The sequence below is a fragment of the Vombatus ursinus genome, unplaced genomic scaffold, assembly GCF_900497805.2.
Source record: "Vombatus ursinus unplaced genomic scaffold, bare-nosed wombat genome assembly UNPS02014926.1, whole genome shotgun sequence".
NCBI classification, from domain to species: domain Eukaryota; kingdom Metazoa; phylum Chordata; class Mammalia; order Diprotodontia; family Vombatidae; genus Vombatus; species Vombatus ursinus.
In genome coordinates, this window is record NW_020954704.1 from 2665175 (window position 1) to 2684956 (window position 19782).

The 19782-nt window shown below is 37.9% G+C and overlaps 1 protein-coding gene across 2 annotated transcripts in view; it reads right to left on the reverse strand.

Annotated features, from left to right (window-relative positions):
• GPHN (gephyrin) overlaps nucleotides 1-19782 on the reverse strand; it is a 757059-nt gene that overhangs the window by 22689 nt on the left and 714588 nt on the right. For both annotated transcript variants that reach the window (XM_027843732.1, XM_027843731.1), the window contains 2 exons: nucleotides 18522-18609; nucleotides 3032-3105 (listed from right to left, as the gene is read on the reverse strand). In XM_027843732.1, the coding sequence (XP_027699533.1) occupies nucleotides 3032-3105; nucleotides 18522-18609 (162 nt within the window). The remainder of the gene's footprint in view (nucleotides 1-3031; nucleotides 3106-18521; nucleotides 18610-19782) is intronic.

Sequence of the window (19782 nt, forward strand, 5' to 3'; positions counted from 1 at the left end):
ACCTTGATACCCACGGAGGGAACCTTAGAGAGATCCTAATGCCAGTCTCACATTCCCAACAACAATAATAATAATAAAGTCTCAGTCATAGAAGAGGAACTTGACTCCCATGCCTGGACAGCCCAAGAATGCAGGAAAAGTTGTTTATAACTAAAATGTGTTATAGAAAGAGTACTGAACTTCTCAGAAGACCTGGTTTTGAGTATGGGCTAAGCCATATACTAGCTATGTGACACCCTAGGTGAGTCACTTTAAATTTTATCATCTAATCTTCATCATCTGCAAAATGGAGATAATACTTGCTTTACTTAACTCAGAGGACTGTTGTGAGGATTGAATGAAATAAACATATATAAAGAACTTTGGAGACTTTAAAGTGCTAATATAAGTTATTATTATCATTATTATTATTATTATTGTTATCATAAAGAGAATGTTGAATTTGTCCAACTCTTTGTGATCCCATTTGGAGTTTTCTTGGCAAACATACCGGAGTGGTGTGCCATTTTCTTCTCTGGATCATTTTACACAGATGAGGAAATTGAGGCAAACAGGGTTAAGTGACTAGCCCAGGGTCACACAGCTAGGAAGTATCTGAGGCCAGACTTGAACTCAGGAAGATGAATCTACCTGACTCAAGGCCTGGAACTCTATCCACTGTGCCACCTAGATGCCCTATCAAAGCACACAGGTAGTAAGAAACAGTCAAAATGTGAACTGAGGTTCTCTGATTGCATATCCAGAGCTCTTTTCACTCTACCATGCTGTCCTCTATCAGGGCTACAACTAGGCTGGAAGCAACCAGGGTTTTCTACCAGGGTGCTAAATTTAGAATAGGGTAGAAACAACAAGAATTTAGCAGCTAGTTAGCAAGAAATTCAAGTAGAAACCTTCCAGATGGTGGGCTAGGATGAGCACACTAGGAATAGGTATTCCTTAACTGAGGCTATTTTCATGCTGCTTGCTCCAGGGGCAGTTTTTGGTTTATAATATTTTCCTCAATCATATTAATCCTAGTTATAACTCTTTATATAATTTATTTCCTAGATTAAAAAAAATTTCAAGCAATTTAATAGCTTCGTACATGTTACAAAGACGGTTAACTATTTGTCTATATTCAGGGGTGAGGCACCTGGGGCAATTGTTCTTCGAGGTTTGGATTCAGTCAAAGGGCCACACCTGAGGATTTGAGAGCCACATGAGGCCCAAGGTTCTCCACCCCTGGATTATGTTCAATCTATTAAGCCTGCTGAATTCTTGAAATTGAGGGGTTTTAGTAATGGATTTGTCCTAATCCTGTATTTCTTTCCACAGATGCTTAGAAATATACAGAAACACAGAAAGTACCTGGGCGGGGTAACCCAAGATTTACGTTGATAGATACACTGGTAAATGATGAGAAAAAGGGCAAATGTACTAAGCATAAAAAAAAAGTTATTTAGTATCTTGACTATCGTAAGGAGGAGGAAGTTCATCAGGATTAGTACTTCACCCCTCAACTTGGCCTTTACAGCAACTGGAGAGTATCTGAATACTTATTAATATATTTATTCACTTATGAGAATATCAACACCTTTAAATTCTCTCCTTACTTTGCTCCCACACTTTCAGGGATTTCCTCAAGGCAACAGTCATGTTATATCCCTTTAACTGGGATATAAAGTAGCATAGAAATATATAGAATAGGGTTAAAATCACCCCTATATCTCTTTTCCATAGACTAGGCCCAAGGATTCTTGAATAGGACATCAGAGCTTTTAGGTATTGGGGTTGTGAGAAGAGTATAATGTAATTTGGAGACATGTTCTTTCACCTGCTCCTTCCAACAACTCAGGTGTAGGACATGTCTTAGGGACTTGCCACTGGTTGTAGACCCTCAGCTAAAGTTTGTCTATTAGCCTTTCCCTAAGTGGTTATTTTGGAGGCAGCTAGGTGGCACAGTGGATAGAATATAGAGCTTGGGGTCAGGAAGACCTGAGTTCAAACCTGGCCTCTTGGGCAAATCATTTAACCCTGTTTGCCTCAGTTTCCTCATCTGTAAAATGAGCTGGAGAAAGAAATGGCAAACCACTCCAGTATCTTTGCCAAGAAAACCCTAAATGGGGTCACGAAGAGTAACAACAAAGTGGTTATTGTTTATGGGGAAAAGTCCAAGGTTTGAATATTTATATAAAATATGACATACAAACTTTATTCCTTCTCTCCTTGGGAAGTGTGAAAGGTAGGGTGGGGAAAGAGGGACAAAAAGAGAGAGGAAAATAGGTCTGGAAATTGTAAGGGGAGAAAATTCTTCCATAAGACTGACTTTGTTGAAAACAAACCTACCAACTACTGTAGTAATGGAGATGTGAGATGATGAAAACTTAGATTAACCTGGAGGCTGTGTAAGTAATAGTCTAGAAAAGTTGCTTTGTTTTATTAATAGGGCTAACTATTAACAAATTAGTGTTCATTCATAAGGAAGTTCAGATGCATATATACGTACATATCAATTTTTGAGACAAGTTACAAAATATTCCTCTATAAGGTAGAATTAAAAGGGTCCTTCAGCCACTTTTTAAGACAAATTCAGTTATTCAGTTGAAGGAGGGAGATTTTGGGACTCATGGCCCCTGCAGAAAGGAGAGAGATCCCAAAACTCCAATGGAGAAGCAGCTGCTCCGGATGGGGGGTAGTGGAAGTATAGTAGCTTCTTAATTTAGCTAATTATTCCTCCTAACTAAGAGCTAAATTCAGTTGTGTCTCTGCTGCTCAAGAAGGATATATACTCTCAGTGCTCTATAAGTTTCATTGACCTCAGGTAAAGCCCTTGTTACCCTATAGCTCTAAGAAAGAAAACTGCTTGGTGTTATTTGCACATTAATTTCCAATTTAGGTAGTGATTATTCTTGTGCTAAATGTTCTGTGAATATCTTAGAAGGAAAGAGACATAATATTAAAGTGTAATAAATCATAGTTTTCAACAAAAAGTCTCCAGCAAAGTGTAAGTCAACACTCATATATATTTTTTGACACAAGAAAAATGTCATACCCTGGTTTCATAAAAACCCTGCCGAAATGGATCTGTGCATGAAGATCAATGTCCAGCACCTGCTTGAGATAGTCCTGCAAATATGAAAAAAATAGCTATAATTTCAAGTTTTATTAAAATAAAGAAAAGAAAGAATGAATGTATTTCAGTTATCTTGCTTATAAAAGTATAATTTAGTGAGGCTATCTTCCTTATTTTTTTAGAAAGATTTAATTTCTTGGTAACACAAATACCCAAAGAAACAAATCTGCATAGATATCACAAATATGTCTCCTACAGTACTTCATCTCTAGTGCCTAAATACAACTATGAGATAAGGACGTACATAGCATGCTGGATTGCCAACATTCTAAATGAGATATGGACATGAAGTCTAGATTGCTAAATATAAGCTATTAAAGAAAATGGGAAAATAGCTTTGGTTTATGAATTCTAGATCTTTTAGAACTGATCATGTAGGGAGACATTTTATTATATATGTTGTTCAGAAAATCTTATTTATTAATATTGTTTGAACCTAGCTTTATGTAGCTAGAATTGTCTAACCCAAAAGCTTACTGTCGAGGTCACACTGACCTCTGATGCTCCTGGGGAAACCAGGTGGCTACAGGGAATGCTTGGATCCTACCCAGATCCTTGGTCTACGCTAAACACCAATGCTTGTGTTTTGTGTTCCCCAAATCTGAATGTTTATGTTTACTGATATACATCTCAAAGGACCTTGCCTGGGAACTTCTTTTTCTACAAAATAGCTTAAATGTTACATGTGGTTCATGTGCTGGTATTCTTCTGAACTCCTGTGTAATGTAAACCTTGAAGATCCTGGATCAGGGAGCCTCCTTCCAGCTTTCCTCCTCTACCAAATGACCAAAGAAATTTCTTTCTAAAACTATTTCAGATTTTGGGGTTTGTTCTCATGACTAACAGTGGTCAAGAGTTAAAGCATTTTAAAAGTAGATGTGAATATGCCCAGATCAAATTATCTGTCCAGATGATTTTAACTTTAAGTTCCAAGGTCTCAATTAAATGTTTTCAGGAAAAGCAATTCCAGAAGCCTGTACTATTAAGCCTCTGAGAGAAAGGGGTCTGACAACTTAAATTATTAGAACAAGAATAGGGAAACTGTACAGGCCTCTGGAGTTAGTCTTTCCAAACTACGAAGACCAATCCTATAATGACTAAACTGGCTGTCAGGGTGGAAGGGATAAGCACTTTAAGGGTTGTTGTCCTGTAGAATCAAGGCAGTCCACCAAAGCAGTGGGTAAAATCATATTAGGATGTCCTCCAATCCACAGGATCATTTGGAGCTAGAAGAAACCATTTTATACTGAAGGAAATGAGGAGAGAAAATGATTTGTCCAAAGTCCTGCAGGGAATAAATAGTAGGGATAGGATTTGAACTCAGTCCCCATCTCCATATTTTAGTGCTCTTTCCACTCTATCCTATTATTTCACAAACTTTCATAGTACCAATTTTTATGCTCATTTCTTGCCAAGTCAAATACCAATAGTAAATTCTGCCTCTTTATTATGCAAATAGATGCATAAAGAAAATTGTATGTGTTGTTTACACTGTTTTTCATTTATGAATTTTACCCATACATGAATTTTACAAAGTAGTTTAGCCACTTTGATATATCAAAAATAATTTTTAACTGACTTGAAAGAGTATGAAAATGATCATGATCATAATCGTTGTCATTGTTGTCATTTCATGGCATAGTGGACAGAGAGTAGACCTTGGAGCAAGTAAGACCTATGTTCTGATACACACTGGTCATGTGACACCGGGACAATCACATCACCTCTAATGCTCTAGGTCAGAGGTGTCGGACATGCAGCCTGCCTTCAGGATTGCTATCCACAACACTCCAGAGTGCTGTCAGAACCAGATTAAAATGTAATGAAACACAGATAATATTAAGTCAATATGCACCCTGGAGGTATCCTTATGTGTGGTTTAGCGGCCCCATTTCCATTTGAGTTTGACAGCAAAATGCCAACCTGAATTGGTAGAGGAGTTTCCTTTCCAGGAAGTTCCCTGTGGCAACGAAATCAAGAATCCAGTCCCTATTTCTAAAAATTGTGGTTAATTTTTACATAGCACTTTAAGGTTTTTTACATTTTACACACATTTTACACACATGCAATGGTGGAGGTGGACTGAATCCTACTCCACTTAATTGAGAACTTCCCTTGAAGGGGTTTGGCTGGAGGCTCTCTTGGTGATTCATTCAGTAGGTAAGAACACAGCTAGGTGAATTAGTCAATCAGAGGTGTGAACAAGGCTGGACATCAATGAATCAAAAGGCATTTCAAGTAGGAGCAATCTGTTCAGATGGTTGAGGGACTTGTTCATGCCCGGTGGGTCTTCTATAAAATAGCAGCCCATTTCAGAACCAAAGATATCTGAGAAAAAATGAGAGCCTCCACCCAAGTCACCTAAGCAAATTCTTTTTTCAGTTGACTCCCATCCACTTACATTTGTCATTTAATTTGAGCCTCACTACAACCCAGCGAGGTAAGTGCTGTTACTATCTCCATTTCACACATGAGGAAAGTGAAGCTCATTCTTGAGATTGACTGGCTCAGGGTCACATAGCTAGTAAGTGTTTAAGGCAGGATTCAAACTCAGATCTTCTTGACTCCAAGTTCAGTGCTCTGTTACATCACTTCGGTACCATGCAAGCCTCTTTACAATAGAAATTTGTAATTATGGCGTATGTCCACAAATTGCACACCATATTTTTAAAAAAAATTTTTAACATAAAGCCTGAATTCAGTGTACTACCTATTTGCAAATAATACATTCACAGAGAGAGGTTTACTGCAAAAGTGAATGTTTTGCTTCTTAACACATTTGACTATAATATAAAATGTTATATCTTTATAAAAGTTCATCTGTTTTCAAAATGACAAGCTAGTAAAGTTTTCATAATTCTCTTTTTTTTGTGGAAGGAGGCATATCTTTCCTCTTAATTACTAAATCTAAGAGCTGCTTTTCAGTTCCTATTTTGTTTGATCTTCAAATAAGACATTTGTAAAGCACTTAGCACAGTGCCTGGCACAAGAGTAAATGATGTATAAATGCTTATTCCCTTCCCCTTCCTGAAGCTTTTGACCTTGTCTTCTATGCCTGTCTTAGGGACACAATTCAATACAATCCTAATCCAATCTAATCTAATCCATTTCAACAAATGTAGCACCTATGGGCAATCTGAATGACACAGTGATGTCTACTTTATGCCAAGGATTCAAGAGGAAGAGTGCATTGCATGGTTCCACTGTGAAAGTTACGGGAGGACATTAACTATAGGCACAGGGGCGGAGGAGGTATCGCTGGGGTAGCAATCTGCACTGTTGCAAGTTATGCCCACATGAATCAAAACACAGATTCGCTGAAGTGCTATGCAAAGGAACGACTGGAGTTTATCGAGTAGGGGGGTGCCATAGTTGGACCTGTGCTTTAGGAAGATCATTTAGGAAGATGGATCATAGTAAGGAGAGGCTATTACAGTCATTGAGACATGAGGTGATGAGGGCCTGTACTAGAGTGGTAGCAGTGCTAGCTGTTAGGGTGATGTTAGCATGGGGGCAGGATCAAGGGTATGACTCTCTCCAGTGAAACTTCAGTTTCACATAGCCACCTAGATGTACTCTCAGCGGCTCAAACTCCACATGTTCCAAAATGAATTAATTGAACCCTCCACCCTAAACCCACTGCTTTTTCAAGAAAACAAACATTTTTGAAGCAATTACCATAGGCAAGGTACTTTGCTAGGGATTGGAGATACCAAGACAGAAACAAAACAATCCCTATCCTTCAAAGACCTTTCATTATGCTTGGAAAAATTCTAATCTTCCTCCTATTACTGAGGATACCATCATCTTCCTAGTGACAGATGTATGTAACCTCCAACTCCCCTTTGTCTCAGTCCTTACCTTCACCATCTGTAATCAGCCAGTTCCCAAGTTTTGTTGTTTCTACTTCAACATCTCTTGCATCTGGAACCTTGCCACTAATCTAGTTCAGATTGTTCAGATCTATCTTATCTGTTCCACTATAATATTCTTCTAATTAGCCTCCAGCCCACCAGTCTTTCCCCATATTTCATAAAGCTGCCAAATTAATCTTCTAGATCAAAGGTCTGAAAGGAAAAGATCATGCCTCCACTCAAAAACCTTTAGTAGCTCCTTTTTGTTGGTGCAGTGGATAGAATGCTGGTTCTGGAATCAGGAAGACCTGAGTTAAAATATAGTCTCAGACTCTCATTAGCTTGTGTGACCGTGGGCAAGTCACATAACCTTTGTTTGCATCAGTATCCTCAACTGTAAAATGAGAATCTTAATAGCATCAACCTCTCAGAGTTGCTATGAAGATAAATTAAGTTATTTATTAGGTACTTAGCACAATTAATTCATGGCCATAGTAGGCACTCAATAAATGCTTATTTCCTTCCTTGCTTCCCTTTATCTTTGTGACAAAACAAAATTACACAGCTTCCATATGCTTCCAGTTATTTCACATTACTCTATCTATGCTCCAGTCAGACTGGACTTCTAATTCTTGCCTCAAGTGGCCATTCAATGGTCTTCCATGGTTGGAAGGTTCTTTTTTCCTTGCCTTTCATTATCTTTATCTTTCTCCAAAGCCTCGCTCAGGTTCCGCCTTCCTAGTGAAGGCGGAACCTGATCCACCAATTATTAGAACCAATAGTCCTCATCTTCCTCAAACATTCCTACAACTCTTTGGTCTCTTCTTTGCCCTCGATCACTTCCTACCTTATATTATACTTGAGTTCATGTTGTATACCTTGCTCCTAAACCTCAAGCTTCTCAAGGACAGCGAATGTTTATTATTCTTGTGCATGTGTGTATGTGTGGGTATATAATCCTTGTGCCTTGTACATAATAGGTGCTTAATAAATAGTAGTTGAATTTAGCTGAGTTAAACTGAATGTTGATTGTTGGTGCTGGAATGAATATTATAAAGACAGACCACTGCTAAATTTAGGGTGGAGACAAAGTGGAGTGCTCAAGCTGCTCTGTGAACTATCAAGTCTTAGCTGAGGTTGTGATTTTGTAGTTCAGAAAAGCAATTCACTGCACTTTGCTACTTATAAGGTCTGGGATCTGTGCATAATAACCCAGGGCAGTAATTTTGCTTCCACTGAGTTGATCAGAGCCCTGATATTTTACAGTTCCCACCAGCCCAAGTACCAATCACAAAGAAAAATATCCTTCTCTCTACCAAAACAAACATTCCTCCCCCCAAAAAACCCAAATAAAACCCCAAAGCAATCAGTACTTATAGGTAGCTATTGCTGTTTGTCCTTCATTCTTGAAGAGGACCATGACATCAGGAAAGTGATGCCTTGACTTGCAAGTGGGTCCATGGCAAGATATAGATCAGGATGACTGGAGATGACCCAGGATGCAGTAGGAGATCTTGGCCTTTTTTCTATAGTAGCTAAATACAACTACACCATACATAAATACCCTACTAAAAAGCATATCACTTTTGAGGCAGTGTGATATATGAGAAAGATTACTGGATTGAATCCTAGCTCTGTTAAGTTATTACTCTGTTAGTTATTATATTATGGAATTATGACTAGAGCTCTTCCCATAGAGTCTTCACTGAGCTCACCTGGGAACTTTAGTGGATATGTGTGGCTCAAAGCTGAAGGGCTCAGTGTTTTGGGATGACTCAGCAAACTCTGATTAGTTTCTTTGTTTTCCTCCTTTTCTCTAAAGTTTGCTGGGGGTGGGAGGAAGGTGGGTGGAGAGACTTGGTCAAAGTTGCATCAGAGGAGGAGCCACGATGGTAGAGTAGCAGGAAGAACTATGGTTTTCCACCAAGATAGAGAAAATGCATCAAAACAATACTTGACTGGGAAATCCAAGGAGAAGTCACTAATTTTATGTTTAAGTTAGCAAAGGGAGACAGACAGAAAAGTCTATGGACACTAAGGACAGGAATTAGCCAGAAAGGGCTGTACAGAGCATTCCAGTGCAAGGACTGAAAGAGGGCTGAGGCTGTGCAACAGGATAAGAAAGGGTCTCAGACACACTGGGAGGGGACTGTCCTTGGAAGCGTGTGGCAACAGGTGCTAACCAGCAGCTCTATCACTACTCAGTTGCAGGTCACAGATCCAGGGCAGATTGAGAATGGGACCTGCACTTAGGGATGGTATTTCAGAATAAGGAGAGGTCATGGGCCCTAGACTATGTTTATTAAGGAGTAAGTTTAGAAACAAATAGCAGCTTGTGCCTCATACCTTGGGAACAAAGCCTGGAGCTGAGTTGAAACTTTAAAATAAAAACACAGGAGTCAAGAAATACATAAAAAAAGTAAGGATAAGCAAACAATCATAAGAGACTAAATAAGGATAAACTAAATTCTAATACGAGGAGATGCTGAGGCATCCCCTCAGAGCCCTATCATTATCAGGGGTCATAGAGTCTAAAAAGACAGAGCGCCTGGGTATGGTTCTGTTACATTTTGATGAAGAATGTAAAGGGAGGGGGAAGGAACCCAGTAATGGGAAAAAGGAATAGAAGGGTAGGGAAAATTATTTAACGTAATCACTGTATGCCAGCAGAAGACTATATACATGAGGAGGAAAGGATAAGGGAACAGGCATTACTTGAACCTCATTCTCATCTGAGCTGGTCAAAGGAAGGAAGAACACACATACATGCATACAACTAGGTACAGAAATACATTTCACTTAATGTCAGTGCGAGAATGTGAGAAGTGAGAGTAGGGAATAAGTACCATAGATTAAGGGAAGGATTAATCCTAAGCAAAATAAACTCTAACTAAGGAAGGTGGATCTTCAAGAGGGGTTTAAAAGAAATTCTTTATTTTTTATTTTTCTTTATTCTTTATTCTTTTTTATTATTCTTTAAATGAATAAGAACTTGTGATCGTACTCTGAATGAGAGAGAGAAGAGGGGCAGAGAAACACAAGCAGACTGCATCAAATCAAAGAAGCCATGCCTTCTCTCTTACCACCATCTTCTTTATAAGAAGGGGGTGGGAAATAGAGGAGGAAAAGGATAAAGAGAATAGAATGGAGAAATATATCCAATTCATGATCACAACTATGGATATGAATGGCAAGGACTCACCCACGATACAAAAGAGGATAGCAGGATGGGTTAGAAAGCAGAATACACCAATATGTCATTTACAAGAAACAGACTCGAAACAGGAAGGTTCACACAATTAAAATAAGGGGCTGGAGCAAAATCCAGGAACTTTGATTAATCCAATGACCACATATGATTCCTGAGGTCTGATGATGAAGAATGCTAGCTCTCTTCTGAGAGAGGAGTGATGGACTCTGGGTGTAGACATGAGACATATATTTTTGGACACAATGTGAGAATTTTTTTTTGCTTGAATAGGCATATGAATTATAAGAGTTTTGTTTTCATTTCTTTTTCCTGGAGAAGGGGAAAGTGGGAGGAAGACAAAATTAATGTATATTAACTGACAGAAAGTGAAATAATAGTTGCATTAAAAAAAGACAGAGATTTCCCAGAGTATGTTTTTTAGCATGGGAGATAAGAACAAAAAGAAATAATACACAGCAGTATGTGACAAGTACATTAGAAAGATGCAGAACAATATGAGGTCTATATGAGGTCTGAGAGAATGGAGGTAGGGAGATCAGTTAGCAGGCCTATTACAATGATCTAGGCAGGATATAACAGGGACCTTATTTAAAACTTAAGAAGTTATATAAAGAAGATGGAAGATGAATACAAAAGCATGGCATGGTCCTGTAAGAATAGTGTCAAGAGTACTAAAGATCAGAGTAAGCTGAGTCTGGAAAGGAAAGGCAAGACAAAAAAAATGAGATTAGGGATTCAAGTATTTAGAGGAAAATATGAAGAACAAAAAAGTAATATAACTGTTGTTTCCAGTAGATGGGAAAGTGATAAAAATTGGAGAAGAGGGAGAGCTGCTCAGCTCTTATTTTTCTTGGCTTAGAAGACTGGTTTTTAGAATGGAAAGGACAGTATAAAAATTAGTAACAAGGAGCTGCTATTTGAAACATACAGAGGGACAGTAAGAGAGGACTTAGCTGCGCTTGAGGAGTTCAAGTTATTACAACCTGATGAGCTACATCTTAGGATAAAATGTAGAAAGAAATGGGACATATTGATGAGCAACTGTCAGTCATCTTTGAAAGATCATGGAGAAAGGGAGAGGTACCACAGGATTGGAGAAGGGCAAATGTCAATACAGCTAAGATTAAAAAGGAAAGCATTAACTGGGAAAGTATCATTGCAGCAAGTTTCTCTGATAAAGGGTCCTGTTTCTAAGATATATAAGAAACTGATTCAAATTTATTAGAATAAGGGCTATTCCCCAATTGATAAATGGTCAATGAATGTGGAAAGGCAGTTTTCGAGGGAAAAAAATGCTCCAAATCACTATTGAAGAAATGCCAATTTGAACCTGTCAGGTTCAAACCTATTATTTTGGCAAAGTTGATAAAATAGAATAATGACAAATGTTGGAGAAGTTGTGGGAGAATGGACATATTGATGCTTTAGGTGGAATTATGAAATGGTACAACTATTCTGGAAAAGAAATTTTGAATTACAGGTGATTATGCCCTTTGACCTTTGAATTAGTACTACTATTAGGCTTCAAAGAAAGGAAAAGGTCATATATTTTAAAAAAATCTTTATAGCAGCTGGTTTTTTTTTTGTAGTGGCAAATAACTAGAAACTGTGGGATCCTATATGAATGTAATAGAATACTACTTTGTTGTAAGAAATGAAGAAAGACAATTTCAGAGAAACCTGGGAAGACTTATATGAACTGATGCAGAGTTAAAAGGTCAGAAGCAGTAGAACAATTTATATAATCACATTAAATGTTGTAAAGCTGAACATTTCTGAAGGACTTGAACTCTGATGAATGCAATCAATGATCAATCACGATTCCAGAGGACTAATGATGCAGAACGGGGCCCATCTCATGAAAGAGAGATGATGGATTAATATAAAAAATGTGAAACATATTTTTGGACATGGGCAATGTGGGAATTTGTTTTACTCAACTATGCTTATATGATATGAGGTTTCTGTATTTCTAAGTGGCACAGTGAATAGGGTGCTGGGCCTAGAGTCAGGAACACCTGAGCTCAAATTCAGTCTCAGACACTTAGAAGATATATGATCATGAGCAAATCACTTAACCTCTGTCTCTTTCATCTGTAAAATTGGGATAAGAATAGCACCTACCTCCCAGGGTTTTTGTGAGGATCAAATGAGATAATAATTGCAAAGCTCTTAGCACTATATAGATGTTAGCTATTATTATTATCATTATTCCAGTGGTTGGAGACAGGTAGAAGGGAGAAAAAAAATGCTTGATTATTGAAAAAAAAATTAAAAAAAATTTTTTTTTAAAAAGCAGCATCAGAGAAGCCTAGTCACTGAGGTAAGATGGGCTTACCTAGTGGAGTGACCCTATATGATGTCATGAAAAATTTGGCAACAGTAAAAGGTTTTTGAACATGCAATGGCCAAAAATTAATTAAAAATCAAAGGCGTAATGAATTTGAGGTGTTTCTAGTAGCACTTGTCAGTGATGCATCGTACAACTTCACTGCAATCTTGGTTCTGAACACAAAGCATGTGCTCTTTGTACTGCACATGCCATCACGCTACACAACACCAATGAACGCTGCCTTAAAGTGAAAATCGGTAATGAGTGAAAAAAGTTTAAGAAGCCCAGTTCTAGATCTCTCTTTTTTCTTGCCTTCTGAACCTGTCAGAGCTTCTACCTGGATTTCCTGTAGGAGGTAAGATAGTAAACTGCTCACATCTGCCAGCTAACACATTCTGGCCTAGATCAGCTAGAGACTTGATCTTAAAATCCTTGTAGATTCTTCTGCTTTGTGTTTCTTTCCTGAGAATATGAAACCAAATGACAGAACTGGGATAGACATTTGCTATCTTAGTGGCAACCTTCTAAGTTTAAGAGGTCAGGGGCTCTGAGGTTTCATATCTCACAATGTAAATTGGCAAAGATGACAAAAGATTGAAATATTCCATCCAAATAGTATGAGGGGTTGTGGGAAGACAGTCACATCATTTTTAGTGGAGCTGTGACAACCATTTTGGAAAGCAACTGGGAATTATGCAAATAAGGCAACAAAAATGTCCTTTGTCTCAGAGGTTTTATTACTAGATTTTTACCCTAAGGAGGCCACTGATAAGAAGAACATCCCTATCCACACCAAAATGTTTACAGCAGTACTTTTTGTGAAGCAAAGATTGGAAACAAAGTAGATAACCGCAGACTGTGATACATGAATGTGAATATTAACGATAAAGAGTGATCTATATGAACTGATGTTGAGTGAAGTAAGCAGAGCCAAGAAGATAATTTATACAGTGACTACAATGATGTAAACCAAAAAAAAAAATCACACACACAAAATAAAAAATGAATGTTGCAAAATTATGATGTACAAGCATGACTTGAAAGAAGGGATATGAGAAAATATTCCCACCTTACCCCTTTGAAGAGGTGTGAGGACCACAAGTGTTGTACATTATAAATATTTTCAGACCTTTTTTTAGGGCTATATAGATTTTTCCTTTTGTCTTTAAAGAAAATTTTGTGATATGGGATGGCTTTCTGAAAGGGAGATGGGGAAAGATACTGGGGGGGAGCTACAGTGATGTAAAAAAACCAAAGTACATCTATTGGAATGCTATTGTGATGAAGAAATGATGTGCTGGTTGATTTTAGAAAAACATGGAAAGACTTGAATGAAATAATGAAAAGTGAAATGAGCAAAACCAAGAGAATGTCGTATATAGTAACTGCAATATTGTTCAAAGAACAACTGTGAATGACCACATTATTCTGAGTATTATAAATAATCAAATCACCTAAAAAGGGCCTATCAAGAAAGACACTATCTACCTCCAGAGAAAGAACTGATAAATAGAAGTATGCATAGTATGGTTTTACATATATTTATAAATCTGTGTCAAATAGTGGCTTTCTCTAGTGTGGGGTGGGAAGAGAGGGAAGGAAACAGTTTAGAACTGAAAATGTAACAAAAAATTAATTTAAAAATACATCAATAAAAACTGATTTTGAATTAAAAAAAAAAGTCAGGGGCTCACTGGAGGTGGTGGAGAAAATTACCATTGAGGGGCAGCTAGATACAGCACTGGCCAGGGAGTCAGGAAGACCTGGGTTCAAATGTGGTCTCAGACACTTGACACTTACTAGCTGTGTGATCCTGGGCAAGTCACTTAATCCTGATTGCTTCTCAAAAAAAAGAAAAAAAAGAAAAAAGAAAAAGAAGAAGAAGAGGAAAAAATGACTAATGGGCAGAAGGAAAATCCCAACACCTGGCCTGGCTTACCAAAAGATAAGTAATTTGAAAGGACATAGTGGAGAGCTGAAGAGAAAAATGCTGATTCAGAAATCTTGCATAATAATTCATGTTTTGATGTTTTAAAGCATCAAACTCCCAGAAGAGTATAACAGTATTTAGAAGAAGAATGTTTTGTTTTAGAAAACAGAAAGGGGAAAAAAATAATTTCTTTTGTATAGAAAAATAGCTGTACTATTCTTGATTTCCACTGTACACTGGATAGCTTCTTATTACATACTTGGAGACGAGCTCAGGAGCTAAATTCAAGTTTAAGTGATTTTCCCTGGACCCTGGGTAGGGGCATAAAGAGCCAGAGACAATAAGAAAAGAAACCTGACTCCTGGAGAGTCCAGCTCTGCTAGGACCAAAACCACTCCGTGCAAATGATTTCAGAGCTCAGAGGGCAAGGGCTCCCTCCTTCCTGGGTCGAGCAGGACTTCTGTGTGTGTGATTTCACCAATGTAGCCTTGGGTAAATCATTTCACCCATTTTGGTTTTGGTTTTCAAATCTAAATTAGACTCTCTTTACTTCCTGTGTGACTTTGGGCAAGTCCCTTAACTTCCTTGGGCCTCATTTTCCTCGTTTACTGTGAAGTAAGGGAGTTTCATTATATGGTTTCTGAGGTCCACCGCAAGTGTAGATTTATGATCTTATGATCTTTAAGGCCTCTTCCACCTCTAAATTATATGATTCTATAGACTAGATCCTATAGATCCTAATAGACTGAATGCTTTGGGAAACATTGATGATATGGATTTTTCTTTCCTCCAGCAGAATTATTGTATAAATATAGGTAAAGTTCTTGCCGAAGACACTGAAATAGGGATATTATGCAAAATAAAATAATCATAGGATTCTAGTATGTCTTAAAATAGGATTCTGTTGTACTTTTCTATGAATGAAAAATTCTCTAGTATTGTTAAGCAATTCCTTTTTCTTTGCTTAATGAGACTGAACAATTTTATTAGTATTCCAAACCACTCTGATCACTGAAATTTTTCTAACTGAATATAGCTGTAATTCAGTCCTGAGATATTAAAATAATCCATCTCTTCCTTTCCTATGTAGGGGAAACCCAAATGGTGCTTATTCTCTTCTCCTAGAAGGTTAATAAATCAATGAACTTGCCTAGTCTAAAAAAAAGGACTGACATGCCCTGAGAGAGGATACAAGTGTGGAATGATGATTGCACCTACATAACCACAAAGGAAAACAGTTGTATTTGCCCCAAAAGGAAAGGAAATGGATGGAAACTATTAAGGAAATAATTTCTTATCCAAATGAATTTTTAAAAAATGAGCAGCATCTTGTAATCTGGGCAGTGTACAATTTTTGTTCTTTTTGTTTTTCAAGAGTCAGTAGCTAAGGTGCAGCTGGGTGATACAGTGAATACAGCGCAGGCCCTGTAGTCAGGAGAACATTATTTCAAATTCAGCCTCAGCCTTGGACACTTAGTAGCTGTGTGACTTTGGGTGAGTCATTTATCCTGACTGCCTCAAAAAAAAAAAAGTCAGTTGCTAGCCAAGGTTTATATTTGAATGACTATCTATGTATTTCAAAAGGGAAAGCCCATAATATACAAGTATTCCATGCAGTGATGTCATCTGTTGATAGCCTCTGGAAAACCTGGCTTACCCCTGAGGCGAGTCTGAGGTTGATAGCCAATAAATGGTTAAACAAAGCTATCTTTGTGGTCACGTCTGTCAGAGAATCTTGAATGACTTTAATATATGTGTGGGACACACCCTGAGGGGAGTCTTTAAGGCTCCCTTTTGTACTCCACAGTCAGAAACATTCTGAAATTCATAAAAGTATTATGGTATAGTGGGGAAAGCACTTATATCTGGAGTTAGAGCTGGGTTTGAATCTTGGCTCTGACACTTAACTTCTTGGTAACACCATCCAAATCAGTTAACTACTTAGTTTCCTGGTGTATGAAATAAAGATAATGATTCCTTTCTGTGTTAAATGAAAAGCGCTTTATAAGTCTTTAAGCACTCTATAAATTCAAGCTATCATTATCCCTGAGAGGGACGTTCAGTAATGGATAGAGACCCAGCTCTGCCATTGGGAAATCTTGCCTCTGACACAGACTGGCTGTGTGACTCTGAGGAATTCACTTCACATTTTCCTGGGAGTTGTGGGACAGGTTCTGTTCTGCCTTGATAGAGTTTCCTCACTATGAGCTCCCCATGTCAATGACATCACAGGTTCAGGACAAAAAAATCACTCTCATTCCAAGCAATAAGCACAGTGAGATCTTAAATATTCTTTACCTCTCAGCTGCATGACTTCGGAGTAGCACATGTATAGTTAAAAAATGACTCATTTCTTACTTGCACAACCAGGAGGATAAATGGCAATTGGACCTTCTTTATCAAGATAAAGTATAATAGACCAGAAAATTTGTGTTATAAACTTGTCTCTTGGACATAAGTAATACATTTTGGGATAACAACCACTTATCATCACCCTACCATTAAGTTTATTAGGAGCCATGCATGTGACATGCTCCCTGGAAATTCAATTTTTTGTAATTTTAATATTTGTAATACACCAATAGTGTTTGCTCTAAATAGTAAGAATAATTAAAACAGGTGTGTACAGCCTTCAGTATTCTGCCTTTGTGACCTCTGGGGAGGACTAATGGACTTTGCTCTACCTGGGCTAAAGACTATTCTAAAGTTTTAAATGAAAAGCAGCCCAGCAATCTGTCTGGTGAGTTGTGCTTATGGCATATACTGTACTTGTATTTATCATTTCCACAGCTATTCAAAATGGTGATTTTAGTCAGAGAAATTCTTCCCTTTGTGATTTTTTGGTAGATGAGAAACTATTCTCAAATACTTTGAAGGTTATTTTCTGAAGGGAAAGGCCTGGGATTCTGAGGCTGTTTCCCAATCTTTGATGGGACCAAGGATTATATTGATTAGAGCAGGCCCACAGCAAAGGGCTTGAAAGAAATCAACTCTGGCTAAAAGAAATCATGCTCTCAGAAAGTAGGAAATTACTATTATAATTAAGAAATTAATACTTGGGGAGCAATATGGCATAGTGAAGAGTCAAAAGAGTCAGAAGGAGTCAGAAGACTTGGGTTCAAATACTGATTGTGCCACTTACAACCTATATGACTTTAGGAAAGTCACTTAATCTGTTTGGTCACGGTTTCCTCATTTGTAAAATAAGGGAAGCGGGGTGGATTAGATGATTTTTAAGGCCCCTTCTAGCTCTAAGTCTTGGATTCTATGATTTCTTCAGATACACAGTGAAATTAGAACTAAGGATAGGATGGACAAATCTGGTAAAGGTCAGAGTAAGGCTGGATATAATATTTACAAATATGCTGCTTTAATGACTTTATATTCAGCAGACATAATGGCATTTGTGAATAAGTATATTTCAGATATGACAGTGAACCAGATAATTCTAAGTTTTTCCAACTGGGATATTACGATACTACACAGAAAATACCTGTAATCTGTAATCGGGAGCTTATACTCTTTTAAACCAAAATTTGCTTCCATTTTTCAAAGTGATCAAAAATACTTCCCTGTATTTCAACTACAGATTGGAGTACAATTAATCAGACCTTGGGAGCTAAGTGCTTTCAGTACAACTTTAGAGCTACTAAGGCCCCAACTGGGTTAGGGCTATAGTAAGCCTGGGATTCTGTTGCTGCTTTGGGTAGGGTGATCTATATAGGGTCAGTATAACAGACTTGCCTAAATTGATTGGGAGTTCTTTCTTGAGAGTACAGACTATCTATGGGGATGGTCCTGGAGAAGCATAGTAAAGTTAAGGTAGAAATCTTAAAAAATAAATATCTGATAGGAGCTGTAAAACTACCTATTCTGGATTACCATTTGGGTTTGGACCCAAATGGATCTTCCACCCACCTAAACCGTATCCCTCAATAGCTCTCAGTAGCACTGAAGGTGCCCTAGATTTTGGGGTAATGGGCAAAGGCTACTTGAGGACCTTGTCAGATGCCAGGGCAATAAAAAACAGAACGACCATATGCCAGGGAGTTATGATGGGGGCATGAGTCCCCTTTTCATACCTTTTCTCCCATGGATACACCCCCTGATGTGATGATGACATCCGCACGACTAGTACCTTCATTCAAGGCATTGAGTAAGTCATCTGGGCTGTAAGAAAATGAAAAGAAATTAACATATAGAAAAAAAGATACAGATATAGTACAAACTTAAAGTAAACCACTTTATTCTTTGAGTGAGCACTGAGCACCAAGGACAGCATTACTAGGCACTGAAGGGCATAAAGAAAAGTATAAATATGCATATACACACAAGTATATTACACATAAGCATAAGACCTGGTCCCTAACCTTCACAAGTTTTTAATTTGGTTGAGGGAAAAAAGATCTCCTCAAATGACAGTTTTGTGCAGGCATTATAGAATTAAGTTCCAAAATGAGTTATATATAGATACAAATGATAGTGATGTTAATGAAGACATTATGGAAGAGGTAGGCCTTGAACTAAAGGGAAGGCTGGACATAAGAGAAGGGACAATGCTGTTCCTGGTACTAGCACTGTCATGAGTAAAAGCTTAGAGTTATTACTAAAACAGAAATGTTAGCAACCTGTGACTGCATAAACTCCCATGGGTTTAATTATCATTTCTATGCATATCATTCTCAGATCTAGTTATCTTGAGAGTCTGGATATAGTCATGTACTCCCAACTGCCTATTGGACATTTTGAGCTGGATATCCTACAGGAATCTCAAACTTGACATAGCCAAAACAAAAATCATTATGTTTCCTTTTCATACTTCCATTTTACTGCCCACAGAAACTAGTCCAAATCTCTTCTTAAGCCTCTCACCTTTCCCCCACTGTCAACTCTCAGCTGAGGACCTTACCTCTGACCTTACTGAGGAAGGTGGAGGCTATTCAGCATCTTCCTTCTTCTCTTCTCCATATTTCAAAACCAATTGGCGTCTTTTCCAACTTTTCTTTTTTCTCCTAGTCTCTGATAATGAATAAGGTAGCTCTTCTCCTAGCCAAGAGCCAACCCCTCTATGCCTTCTACCTTGTTTTGTCTTCTCCAGTAGATTTCCCCCATGATCGTCCCATCTGTCTGTCTGTCGGTCTGTCTCTCTCCCCCTCTCCCTTCCTCCCCCTCCTTCCCTCTCTCAGTTTTAATTATCATTCTTATGCAAATGACTGCAAGATCGATATAGCCAACCTAGTTTTTCCCTTGAATTTCAGTCCTGCATTGCCAACTGCCTAAGAGACATTTTAAACAGGATGCCCCATAGACAACTGAAGCCCAACATGTCCAAAAGAGAACTCA